We start from the raw sequence: 13,999 nt of genomic DNA, 5'->3' as shown, positions 1-13,999 counted from the left end.
CGAGTTGTTGTAAAAAACTTCTCAAAAAGGAAGCAAAAAGCGATAAATATCACAGTAAAAACAACTGAAATTGAAGCGGTTATATGAATGTACAACAGAGTTGCTTTGTTTGTTTTGTCCAAGACAAAATCGGGTTAATTGACTTTACCAAACATTATTTTTTATATAAAAATGAATTTTGGTTTTATGTTTTACGTTTTTAAAAAGTGAATAAAGTACCTAATTTAAAACAAGAAAAACTTTCTCATTTTCTTAATTTTTAAAAAAGTTACAGGGCATTCATTCTCCTTGTAATTTCAGTTGCTTTAGTTTTGGCCACCAGTGTAGCTATAGCTTTCATGTATATGTTTTATCCGATTTGGGGTTTAAAGCCCCTCAGAAGTGTAATATGCATTCTATAACAATGATATTTGGTACCAGATATCAGATACCGTTCTGAAATAGGTGTATTAATTTTTGTCAAAATCGGTTCAGATTTGGATATAGCTCCCGTATATACCTTCTACCGATTTCGGGTTAATTGTGCACCAAATGGGTACACGCAGAGAAAAAATATAGTTGAACATTTTCACTGCAATCACTAAATATTTGCTACAATCATACAATTGTTCCCTCAAACATGTTTTTATTGGTTTCAACCACATCATTATTTTCACAATAAAAACCTGATCAATATTTTGTAGCAAAAATGTTTTTCATTAAAAAATCTGCAGTATGGTTGCTTTGAACAATCATACAATTATCAGAGGAACTATTTAATAGTTGCTGATACAATAATTGTTTGCATTAATAAAATATTTTATGGTTACCAACCATTTACATAGTTGTAAGCAATAATACTATGGTCGATTTTGTTTATCCATAATGTAATTATCAGAATCTTACTAACATTAAACATGACATGATTAGATGGAATAATAACATTGTCATTTCGTATGTTGCTGTAATGCTCCCACGATGCTTTCTTCAGTTCATATTCGGCAACGTTCGAAGTCGTTCGTACTAGTTTATAAATAAACGGGTATTGTGAAATAAAAGTGTTTTTCATAGTTTTTAGTTTAACTTTTATATGTGTCATCCCACACTTTAATGTAATATATACATATATTAGTTTAAGAAAATCTAAATTATAGAAATTCAGAAAATGTTTGCATTTCTTACAAAATGTCTGATTTTCTATTAAATATCCCGACAATGTAATTCGGTGACAACAATAAGATTTTTTATACGATCATAGCATGTTTCCTACAATACACTATGTTATTGTATTTTCATCCATATTTTGTGTATGCATTGGAATGCAATAATATCATTTTTGAAATTAATAACGATATTTTTATGGCAACCATGTTATGTTTGTTGTCAACAAATAATTCTGCGTTTTCAAACATACATGCATACATACGCATTTCTTGATGAGAGTCCCGTTACTTTTTTGCTTGCAAAAAAAGAACAGAATTTACGCCAGTTGTTCTGTTCTGTTTGTGCGAGAAAGTTGTGCGTTTAACAAAATCAAAAAATGAAAGGTTTAAAATTTATAAAAACAATTTTTGGTGACAAAAAAGAAATAATTTGTGTTACATTTGACGGAGATAACAATTACCAATTGTTCCTAGATGAAGGTAAATGTAAGAAATTTGATAAAACAAACACGAAGTGTGCAAGCAATTTTGATTGTGTCTGTTTGTTTATGTTATTATGTTTGTTTGTTTTTATTGCAGTTCGTAAAAGCTACAGTTTAAGAGATGTTAATGTAGACGTACTCTCTAAAGGTTTCAAAATAAACCCAAGCCATTTTTCGGATTTTGTTAAACAGTTTATTGGATCTACTGATTTTGTTCTAGACATTAAGCTATCAAGTAAGTATTAGTTAAATGAAACAAACTTATTTTTAATTGTAGAATTTTATATTTTCTTACTTCTAATTTTCTCAGGTGTTGACGTTTGTGTATCCAATACGGACTCTGCATTTGAAAGTGAATCTATAGATTCGCCATCAGCAGAACATTTCGCAGCTGCTCATCAAGCAATATCCTGCATTGGAGAAGAGACATTTTTAAATTCCTCCCAAGACATAATTGTTTTGACCAGTGTGGACAATTTGCAAAGTCTTCCATCAAAGCAGGTAAGTCTTTTCTTTAAATATGATTTTCATTTTAAGTACTATAGTACATATTCTTACTGTATATAGTAGAACTAGTGAGTTTCTATATTTCAACAATATATTTCTTTAGGAAATTTGCGCAATCCCGGATATTAACCAATTCTTAAATGTGAAAACGTTGGAAAATAAGGACCGCATTAAAATTGCAAAGGCTTTAATTGAATTTATACTAAATAAAACCCCAAACAGACAGTATGTATAGACAAATACAAGGATTTGACAAATTCATTAAAATGTAATTTATTTTAGGCTACTTAGAGAGGATTTTGTACAATTATCTAATTCAATTGTGGAAATTTTTGAATCTGAAGTTAAGGAGACGTATTATGTTCCATTTCAAAAAGGACATCTAGCGAAGGGAAAACTTTACGATGCTTACAACAATAAAAGGAGTAAGCTTAGTGCATTGGGAATAATGAAACGAAAAGTCAAATCCCTACCTTTAAAGCCTGGTATGTATGAACAATTTTCCATAACATAACTACATGTCTTGATATCACTTTTTTTTTTTTTTGTTGTCTTTACCTTAAAGCCATAAATAATTCAAAAAAATTATCCGACGAATTAGATACTCTAAAATCCGGCGGCTTTGAATGGAGCAAGGTGGTAGAAACTTGGAAAAGATCACATTTCCTCAGACAGGAAGTACTCAAAAACAGTAAAGTACCAACAATTGACTACATAAACAAATACAAAGTTCTTCTCAATGAAAAAGGATTCGAGTTGGTAAGCGAACTTGTTTTATATCATTCAAATTTAAATATGAATATAATGGTTGACATACGTTTTTAATTATTAATTTGTATTCCATTAAAGTTTCAGATAGATTTCAACATCCTGTTTCCATTTGCCAAATGTATTTATGAATGGAAATTCTATTATTCGAAACTGATTGCCAAATCAAGCAAACTAAGAGACATCTGTGTTCAAAAAATATTAACATTAATTAATGGAACTGACGATGAAGGTACCTAGAGATAAACCGATTAACATAATATATAACACTAACCATCTTTTTAACTATTACAGACTCAAAGCTTGCACTTTCCTTAATGATTATACCATATCTTTTGCCAAATAGCAGAAAGAAGTCTAAGTTGGAAATACAGGAGTCCTTTATTCATTATACTGAGGTAATAAATTAATATAATATAATATCTTCAAAAAAACAATAAAAAATTTCATTTGTAGAATATTCTGCAGGCAGATGATGAGTCAAGACACCGAATAAAAAGGTTAAAATCTGAAACCCAGCCAAAAATATATTTTGTCGGTGACTCCACAAAAATTATATCGCTTGCTTATGTAGACATTTGCGGGATCAGAACCAAACTGCAAAATCCTCTACAAGCTGTTGAGGTATGCTTCCACTGTTTCATGGCTATGAATATTAAATTCCCTGAAAACTGCTCACATGTATGGACATTTATTCAAAGAATTATTTTTGATGTTAGTACGCCTTGGGACAACATTACTCCGTCAATTAGTACGTTGATAAATGACCTGCGTTCGGATACAGCGCCGTAAGAAATTATAATACCATATTTATATATAACAAATTATTATATACATACAGGTCGTATTTTATATGTATATATTATATACATTATTTTATTATATTTTGCAGCTAATGCAGTTCATTACGATAGAATCGTATTTTTAATTTAAAATTATATATAACCTAATACATTTTTATACGATTAACCCTACTATTTTTGTTATAATGGACAGAATGACATGCTTTGTTTGCACTGAGTTGTTTCCTGATGCTAAGCTCTATATAAGTCATTTAAGGAAACATCATGGAAATATATCATCATTCCCTTGTTGCTATAGTAAATGCTATCGGAAGTACCATCGCCTAGATTATTATAATATCAGCCCAAATTGACTGAATTTTGGCTTAATCGACAGAATTCAGTCTAAGAGTAAGTGAAATACATTTGATGAAAATCGGTTCAGATATAGCTATAGCTCCCATATATTTCTTTCATCCGATTTGGTGTTTGAGTTCCTCACATTCGTAATATGCATTCGACAACAATAATATTTGGTACTAGATATGTTATGGAGCTCGGCTAAGATCTGGATATAGCTCCCATATTTATCCTTAATCCGATTTCAGGTTTATTGTGCAAATAATGGCTAATATCTGTCCAAATGGAGTGCATTTCCGGACGTACGTTTTCATTTGGTGGAACTCGGCTCCGATATATATTTTTATATCCTCCGCCATAGTATGGAGGGTATATTAAAATTGTCATTCCGTTTGTTACGCCTCGAAATATACATTTTAGACCTCACGAAGTACATATATTTTTGATCAGCATAAAATTAAATGTCGATTTAGCGATGTCCGTGCGTCGGTCCGTCTGCCTGTCTGTGGAAATCACTCTAGCTTCCGAACCAATTGAAGTAGATTAATAAAATTTTACGCAAATGTATATTATGTCTGCAGGACTTTTTGTATTGAAAATGGGCCATGTAGGTCCACGTTTTACGTGTATAGCCCCCATATAACGTTACCTCCCGATATTCGGCATTTTGATGATTTTAGCGAATTTATTCACCGGACTTGTTTCAAATTTGGTATTTGAAGTTCATAATGGATACTACAGCCTATGACAGAAAATTGTCCGTGAAGGTCCATATCTTCATATAGATATTGATGACTTAAGCTACAGTATTCACCGCAATTATTTAAAATTTGGTATTTGAAGTTCGTAATGGATACTACAGCTTAAGACAATAAATTGTCTGTGCAGGTCCACGTCTTCGTGTAGCCCCCATATAACGGTAGCCCCCGATATTCGGTATTTTGATGATTTTAGCGACATTATTCACCGGAATTGTTTCAAATTTGGTATTTGAAATTCGTAATGGATACTACAGTCTGTGACAGAAAATTGTCTGTGCAGGTTCACCTCTTCGTATAGCCCCCATATAACCGTACCTCCCGATATTCGGTATTTTGATGATTTAAGCGACGTTATTCACCGGAATTATTTCAAATTTGGTATTTGAGGTTTGTAATGGATGCCATATCCTATGACAGAAAATTGTCCGTGCAGGTCCACGTCCACGTATAGCCCCCTTATAACGTTACCTCCCGATATTCGGAATTGTTTCAAATTTGGTATTTCAAGTTCATATTGGATATTACAGTCTATGGCGAAAATTCTCTGTGCAGGTCCACGTCCTCGTATAGCCCCCTAATAACGTTACCTCCCGATATTCGGCATTTTGATGATTTTAGCGACATTATTCACCGGAATTTTTTCAAATTAAGCATATGAAATTCGTAATGGATACTATATCCTATGAATGAAAATTGTCTGTGCAGGTCCACGCCTTCGTATAGCCCCCATATAACGGCACCTCTCGATATTCGGTATTTTGAAGATATTAGCTACATTATTCACAGATTTTTTTTCAAGTTTCGCATTTGAATATTGTATTGTCTTATGACAAAAGTTATCTATTCAGGTCCACGTCGTCGTATGGACCCTAATGTAACGACTACATTCGGTATTTTTAAGATTTTAACAGATTTTATACGGATTTAATTTTTTTAGAAAATTGGCAAATTCGTTCCAAACGTTCCATAAGCTTTGCCTGATCTATCACACGTCCCAAAGGCCCATGGAACAATTACAATTTCTGAGAAAGTTATGCCGAAAATATTTACGCATTTAATTAAAAACTCTAGAACATTTCTTAAAATAATAAATTCCATTTGTTATTAATTTGTAATTGCCAAAGAAATATTTCTTTTTCCAAAGAAATATGAAAAAGGAAGCTCATAAACATCATACCATACCTCAAATAAAATGTTAATTGCTTAGAAAATTCAGATGCTGCCACAGGATGCTATTGTATTTGCTCCTTAATTGTTGATTGTTTGTTTGCAACTTAGAAATGTGCAAAGAACGTGCCACATTGCTGGGATTCTAAAGGTCCAGAAAATGTGTTCTCTCTCTCTTTTAATTGCCACTGCTTCTGCTGAACGATTCCATTGTTTATTCTAGAATTGTTCTGAATGCTTTTGGACTGCATTTCTTTTTGGGTTGCGTTTTTCTCAAGAAAGGCTAAAAACAACAGAAAAATATATCCTTGATAAAATATGAAAAAGGAGCAGGAGCAGAATGCTTTCTTTACAAACACTTACACTGGCGGTTGCTCGTGGTGTTTTCATTTGAAATGTGAAAACCATTTAAAAGCATAGGATTTTCTTTTTCGTTTTTGGGAAACATGGCAAAAAAGGCTCACCCACTTAGACAGACAGACAAATTGAAAATTTTTCCTGGGAAATCAAATTAGAAGTTGAATATAGATCACATAACTCTTTGTTGATGATTGATGGAATTGAAAGGGTGTTGTTTTATGATAATGTGCGTGTGTGCGTGTGTGTGGGTGTTTAAGTGTCCTTTGGATCAAAGAGAAATGATTGGTAAAACTTTCCATTGGATAGCTAAGAGCAACACAAATACCGCACAAAATGGAGATTTATTTTTATACCCTTCACCATACATAGTATGGAGGGTATATTAAGCTCGTCATGCCATTTGTAACTCATCGAAATAAAAATTTTAGACATAACAAAGCATATACCTATGCTTGATCAGCGTAAAATTCTAAGACGATTTGTCCCTCTGTCTGTCGGTCAGTCTATTGTAATCACGCCAGAGTCAAAACGAATAAACATAGGAAGCTACAATTTTGCACAGATCACTCTTTTGTCTGCAGGCAATTCGAAGATGGGCTATATCGGTCCCCGATATCGTATGGCCACCATATAACGGTACCCCCGATATTCTGTATTTTGATGATAGTAGCCAAATTTTTCAAAGAAATTGTCTGGAAATCCACAAAAGGAGTACATTAATTGAGTAATTGTCCCCCTGGAAGAGTCTATGTGAGTCCACGATACCATATATCCCCCATATAAAGGTACCTCCCGATATTCAGTATTTTGATGATTTTTTTTGATAACTACATTTTTCAATAGAATTTTATAAAATTCCATACTAGAATTTTCTACTAGGCAATTTACCTCTGGAAGAAAACTGTCGACATAGGCCCACGCCTTCGTATAGCCTCCATATAACTGTACCTCCAAATATTCGGTATTTTAATGATTTTACGCACATTATTCACTGGAGTTGTTTCAAATTTCGTATTTAGAGTTCGTAATAGGAACTACAGTCTATGACAGAAAACTGTCTATGCAGGTCCATGTATTCGTATAAGCCTTATATAACGATACCTTCCTTATATTCCGTATTTTGACAATTTTAAGTACAACATTTACCGAAATTGTTTAAAATTTCGTATTTAAAGTACCTAATAGGTACTACAGCCTGTGACAGAAAACTTCGTACTTAAAGTTCCTAATAGATACTACAGTCTGTGAGAGGAAATTACCTAAGCAGGTCCAGGTCTTCGTATATCCTCGATATGACGTTACCTCCCTATATTCGGTATTTCTATGATTTTAACTACATTATTCACCGGATTTATTCCAAATGGTGTAGCGTATTCAAAGTTCGGCCCGGCCGAACTGACTGCTTTTTACTTGTTATTCAAAAATATTTAAGAGATAACAAGTAAAAAAGAATCAGATGGTTTTAGCCTGTGATAGCTGTATGGATTTTGGAAATAAGTAAAAAATGTAAACAAGTAAAAAAGCTGTAAGTTCGACCGGGCCGAAATTTGAATACCTCCACCATTTGGAGCGAATTTGGCAATTTTCAAAAACAATAAAATCAGTTAAAAATTCTGTTAAAATCTTAAAAATACCAATGTAGCGCTATATCAGGGTCTACAAGATGACTTGGACCTGCACAGACAATTTTTCATAGGCTGCAGTATTCATTACGAATTTCAAATACCAAATTTGAAACAATTCCGGTGAATAAAGTCGGTAAAATCATCAATATAACGAATATCAGGAGGTACCATTATATGGGGGCAATACGAAGACGTGGACCTGAACAGGCGATTTTCAGTCTTAGGCTGTAATATCCATTATGAACTTCAAATACCAAATTTGAAACAATTCTGGTGAATAATGTCGCCAAAATCTTCAAAATACCGAACAGAAGGAGGTACCATTATGGGGAGGGGGCGGCCTATGAGATGACATAGACCTGCACAGACAATTTTCTGTTATAAGCTGTACAATCCATTACGAACTTCAAATACAAAATTTTTAAAAATTCCGGTGAATAATGTCGCTAAAATCATCAACATACCGAATATCGGGAGGTATCGTTATATGGGGGCTATACGAAGACGTGGACCTGCACAGACAATTTTCTGTCTTAGCCTGTAGTATCCATTACGAACTTCAAATAGCAAATTTGAAACTATTACGGTGAATGTTTTTGCTAAAATCATCAAAATACCGAATATCGTGTGGTGCCGTTATATGGGGGCTATACGAAGACCAGCACCTGCATAGGCAAATTTCTGTCACAGACTGTAGTACGCATTATGATCTTCCAATACGAAATTTGAAACGAAAATATCAAAATATCGAATATCGGGAGGTACCGTTATATGGGGGCTATACGAAGACGTGGACCTGCCCAGAAAATTTTCTGTCATAGGCTATAAATTGAAATATTTCCGGAAAATAATGTCGCTAAAATCATGAAAATAGCGAATATCGGGAGGTACCGTTATATGGAGGATATACGAAGACGTGGACCTGTACAGACAATTTTCTGTCTTAGGCTGTAGTATCCATTAGGAACTTCAAATACCAAATTTGAAACAATTCTGGTGAATAATATCGCTAAAATCATCAAAATACCGAATATAGGGAGGTACAATCATATGGGGCCTATACCAAAACGTGGACCTACATGACCCATTTTCAATACCAAAAGTTCTGCAGACATAATATGCATTTGAGCAAAATTATTTCAACCTACTTTATTTCGTTCGCAAGCTAGAGTGATTTCCACAGACGGACGATCATCGTTAAATCGACATAGGATTTTATGCTTGTGGAGTCTACGACGGACGGGATATTACGAGGAATGACAACGATTATATACCCTCCTTTTCAAGGTGGAGAGTATAAAAACATATCATGATAGAGTCTAAGGTTGATATTGAAAATTAGATATATCGTCATATAACGGCACCTCCCAATCTTTGGTATTTTGATGATTTTTGCCACTTTTTTTCATGGATATGTCTAAAAATTGATATTTTTGGGTCAAAATGTGTTCTAGTTTCAGTGGCGAAACATTGCATGTATGGGTCCATGATTTGGTATAGCCCTCATATAACGTTACCTCCCGATATTCGGTATTTTAATTTTTTTGCCACATTTTTTCACGGATTTGTCTAAAAATTGGTATTTGTTGGTCATAATGGGTTGCAGCTCCGGTGGCGAAACATTGCATGTATGGTCCATGATTTGGTATAGCCCTCATATAACGTTACCTCCCGATATTCTGTATTTTGATGTTTTTTGCCACATTTTTCCACAGATATGTCTAAGAACTTAAATTTTTGGGTCAAAATGGGTTCTAGTTTCGGTGACGAAACATTGTATGTATATGTCTAGGCTTCGTAAGCTCCCATAAAACGTACCTCCCGATATTCGATATTTTTATGATGTTTTTTCCTAAGGATTTGTCTAAAAATTGGTATTTGTACATAATAATGGGTTCTAGCTCCCGGGGCGGAACATTTTGGTATAGCCCCTGTGTAACGGAACCACTCCATATTCGGTGTTTTAATGTTTTTTGCCACATTTTTCCACGGACTTGTCCAAAAATTGGTGTTTTAAGTTCATAATGGGTTGTAGCTTCGATGGCGGAACATAGTATTGGTCAACGTTTTCGCTCCCAGATAATGGTACATCCGGATATGCAGTATTTAGATGATTTTTGCCACATTTTTTCACGGGTTTGTTTAAAAATTGGTATTTACAAGGTGAGATGAAAAAACTGCAACCAACTTCAGACTGCTGTCATTTCTAAACCACTCGTCCGACAGCTATTAAAATTATTCCAGTGACAGCTCATTATATTGTTAACAAGCGTACAAAAGCATTTTGGAGAGATTTTTCCAGAAAAAAAGTTTTTCGTGATAGAATTCAAGCGTGGTAGAGCGATTTCCTTATACTTTGCTGGAAAACCACAAGTGGTTATCGTTAGGGCACTCCAGCACTTAAATGAGAATAAATCTTTTGTGTCTCGTACCATCGCTCGTTACCGTGATACTGTTAGCGTAGCCCGTCCAGGAAGTGGACGGAAGAAAAGAGCAGCCTCAGCAGAAATGGTTTGAAAAATAAAGAAGCGACTTGTTCGAAACCCCCGTCGCAGTAACCGAAAAATGGTTCGTGAGCTGAACATATTGCAATATTCCATTCGACAGATATTGAAAAATGAGCTCGGGGTAAAGGCATTGAAAGTCCAAAAAGTGCAAGAACTCACACCGCAACAGAAAGAAAATAGACTCAAAAGAGCTAAAGAGTTGTTTCGCTTGGCCGAAAGTGGTAAACTGCCGAATTTGGTTTTCTCCGATGAGAAAACATTTGTTGTCCAGCAATTTGTAAACAAACAAAATGATCGTGTTTACTTGCCAAAGAGGTCAGCTGAAAGTGTGCGCCTTCGGTTGGCCACCAGAACTCAAGCGCCGGCCCTGGTGATGGTGTGCGCCGCCATAACAGCCAATGGCCGCTCTCCGCTCGTATTAATCGACCGTGGCATCAGAATAAATACCGAATATTATAGCGAAAATATCCTGGAGGGTGTATTAAAGTCTTGGGCACGCTAAACATTTTGGCCGCAGACCTTGGCCATTCCAACAGGACTCGGAACCACCGCACCCTAGCCAAGAATTATTACAAAATTAGGTTCCTCGCTTCATTTCCAGCGCACAATAGGCACCAAAATATCTGGATACCAATCCATTGGACTATTGTGTCTGGAGTATTTTGGAAAGCAAGGTTGGCACTAAAAAATACCAAAGTGTCGATCACCTCAAGCAAGCGCTTCGCTGGGAATGGGCCAAAATACCGCAGAGCAACGTTCGGGCAGCGTGTGACGGTTTCATTGGCCGTTTGAAGGCCATAATTCGTACCAAGGGTGACCAATTCGAACAAATCTAAACATATTCTAAAACTTGAAGCTATTTCCGACATTTTTTGCTTTCATTCAATAAAGTTTAAAAAAAAATGTAAAAATTATGGCGTTTTTTTTTATCTCACCCTGTAAATTCAATCCTTCCCTAACCTCTTTCGATTCCCATGTATGTACTTCTACATGACTTACAACATCTAAATCCTTCCCATTACCATTACGATGTGCCACATTCTCATTTATGTACTCCTACAACACAGATCATTATATTCAATAGTTTCATTTCGGTAAATGAATATCCCACACCAAGAACAAACTTCTACAGTTCCCAAAGAATCTTGGAGTAACTACAATTCGCTATGGCAACAACAAATCTATCAAAAGTATAAGACATACACACACACACTCAGACACCGTATGTAGTTGATGTTGGCATCATCATTTGATACATTCACATATCCTTAGAAATATCTTTTCAATTCTTATGGTTTGCCATTATTTGCTGGCAGAGCTGAGGGTAAATAACAATGGAAAACTTTCTCCATTATTTCCTTGGAGATTTCATTTCATCGGCAATTAAATTTGTATGGCGGAACGATGAATGAATTCAATAACTGAATGAATTAACAGAGCAGTGGGACACTGAAGGTGGGAACATTTTAAAGCCCATAAATAATGGAATAGAAAATAGTTTAAACTAAACGCACAAACGAAGAGGACATTTAAAATGGGGTGGAATTTTTAATGGAATATTTAAAAATCGAGTAGTATTTTAAATTGTAATCATGGATTTTTATATCCTGCACCATAGTATTAAGGGTATATTTAATTTGTCATTCCGTTTGTAACACCTCGAAAAATACATTTTAGACCCAGCAAACTATGAATATGCTTGATCAGCATAAAATTCTATATCGATTTAGCGATGTCCGCCAGTCTGTGGAAATCACTCTATCTTCCGAACGAAATGAAGTAGGTTGATAAAATTTTACTCAAATGTATATTATATATGCAGAACTTTTGGTACTGAAAATGGGTCATGTGGGTCCACGTTTTGGCATAGCCCCATATAAAAGTACCTCCCGATATTCGGAATTTTGGTGATTTTAGCGACATTATTCGTCGGAAATCTTTCAAATTTGGTATTTGAAATTCGTAATATATAGTAAAGCCTAAGACAGAAAATTATCTTTGCAGGTCCACGTCTTCGTATAACCCCCATATAACCGTACCTCCCGATATCCGTATTTCGATGATTTTATCGACATTATTCACCGAAATTGGTTCAAATTTGGTATTTGAAGTTCGAAATGGATACTACAGTCTATGACAGAAAATTGTCTGTGCGGGTCCACGTCTTCGTATAGCCTATATATAACGGAACTTCCGATATTCGGAATTTTGATGATTTTAGGGACATTATTTACCGGAATTATTTTAAATTTCGTATTTGAAGTTCATAATGGTTGCTACAACCTATGACAACAATTTTTGTATGCAGGCCCTCGTCTTCATAGAGCCCCCCTATGGCGGAACCTCCCGATATTCGGTATTATGATCATTTTAGCGGCATTATTTACCGGAATTATTTCAAATTTGGTATTTGAAGTTCATAATGGGTACTATAGCCTATGTTTCGCCAGTTTCTTTCTGGTGCATTTTAAGTAAATTCCATCTCTTTATATACCCTATGCCACAAGGTGGTCAGGGTATTATGTCTTTGTGAATTTGTTTGTAACAGACAAAAGGAAACGAGATAGACTCATAGTTCCTTTTGATGATCTGCATTGAACCACATTCTGAGTCGTTTTATGCATGTCCGTCCGTCCGTCTGTCCATGTATTTTTGTAAACAATGTACAGGTCGCATTTATTGCCAGATTCAGATGAAATTTTGCACAAATAATTTGTTTGACCCAAGGACGAGCCCTATTGAAATTGCAGATAATCGTTCAAAAATTTAGATCTGTTATTTTGGTCCTCCGCAGCCGTAATATGCATTCTGTAACAACGATATTTGGGGAAATATAACAAATGCAACTCAGAAATACCCTTGCTAAATTCGAGATCGGTTAAGGTTTGGATATAGCTCCCATATACATCTTCGTCCGATTTGCCTTTTTTTGTGTACCAAACGTGTAATATTAGCCCAAATGGAATAGAATTTGGTACTTACGACCAAATTGAGTCTAGAAACCAGTATGTAAAATTTAGTGGAGATCGGTTCAGATATAGCTGTTGAATTTGCCCCGCATAGCCGTAATATTGACTCCGTAGTAACGATATTCGAGGAAATATATTAAATACAGCTCAGAAATACCTTGGCCAAATTTTATCGAGATCGGTCCAGATTTGAATATAGCTCCCATATATATCTATCCGATTACAAGTTAATTGTGCACCAAATGGGTAATACAAGCCCGAATTGAAAAGACGCAAATGCCTCGACAAATTTAGTAGAAATCGATTCAAAAGGGGGATATTGCTCTCATATATTAGTTTCATCGTACTTTAAATTACAACTATAATCATAGTTGGTATGATTTAATTCTCACAAATTTCCCATTGAAACTTTTATTTGTTATGTGAAGCTCTACTAAATATGTAAAGTGGTGTAGGGTATCATAAAGTTGGCCTTACCCGACTTTAAGACTTTCTTTACTGGTTTTTTTGACGTTAGGGGAGAATTTTTCGAATATTTGTAATTTTCAACTATGAAAGACTCTCAGTTT

At 34.8% G+C, this 13,999-nt stretch overlaps 1 protein-coding gene across 1 annotated transcript; it reads left to right on the top strand.

Annotated features, from left to right (window-relative positions):
* The first annotated feature begins 1,481 nt into the window (after positions 1-1,481).
* On the top strand, positions 1,482-3,217 carry LOC101889859 (uncharacterized). Its single transcript, XM_059118739.1, has 4 exons — positions 1,482-1,622; positions 1,722-1,859; positions 1,935-2,125; positions 3,194-3,217. The coding sequence occupies exons 1-4, from the start codon at positions 1,520-1,522 to the stop codon at positions 3,215-3,217; spliced, it is 456 nt and encodes a 151-aa protein (XP_058974722.1). The 5' UTR covers positions 1,482-1,519.
* Positions 3,218-13,999: the final 10,782 nt, after the last annotated feature.

Source organism: Musca domestica, unplaced genomic scaffold, assembly GCF_030504385.1.
Source record: "Musca domestica strain aabys unplaced genomic scaffold, Musca_domestica.polishedcontigs.V.1.1 13, whole genome shotgun sequence".
Taxonomy (NCBI): domain Eukaryota; kingdom Metazoa; phylum Arthropoda; class Insecta; order Diptera; family Muscidae; genus Musca; species Musca domestica.
The sequence above is the reverse complement of the archived record's forward strand: the minus strand, read 5'-3'. Positions and strand labels throughout refer to the sequence as shown.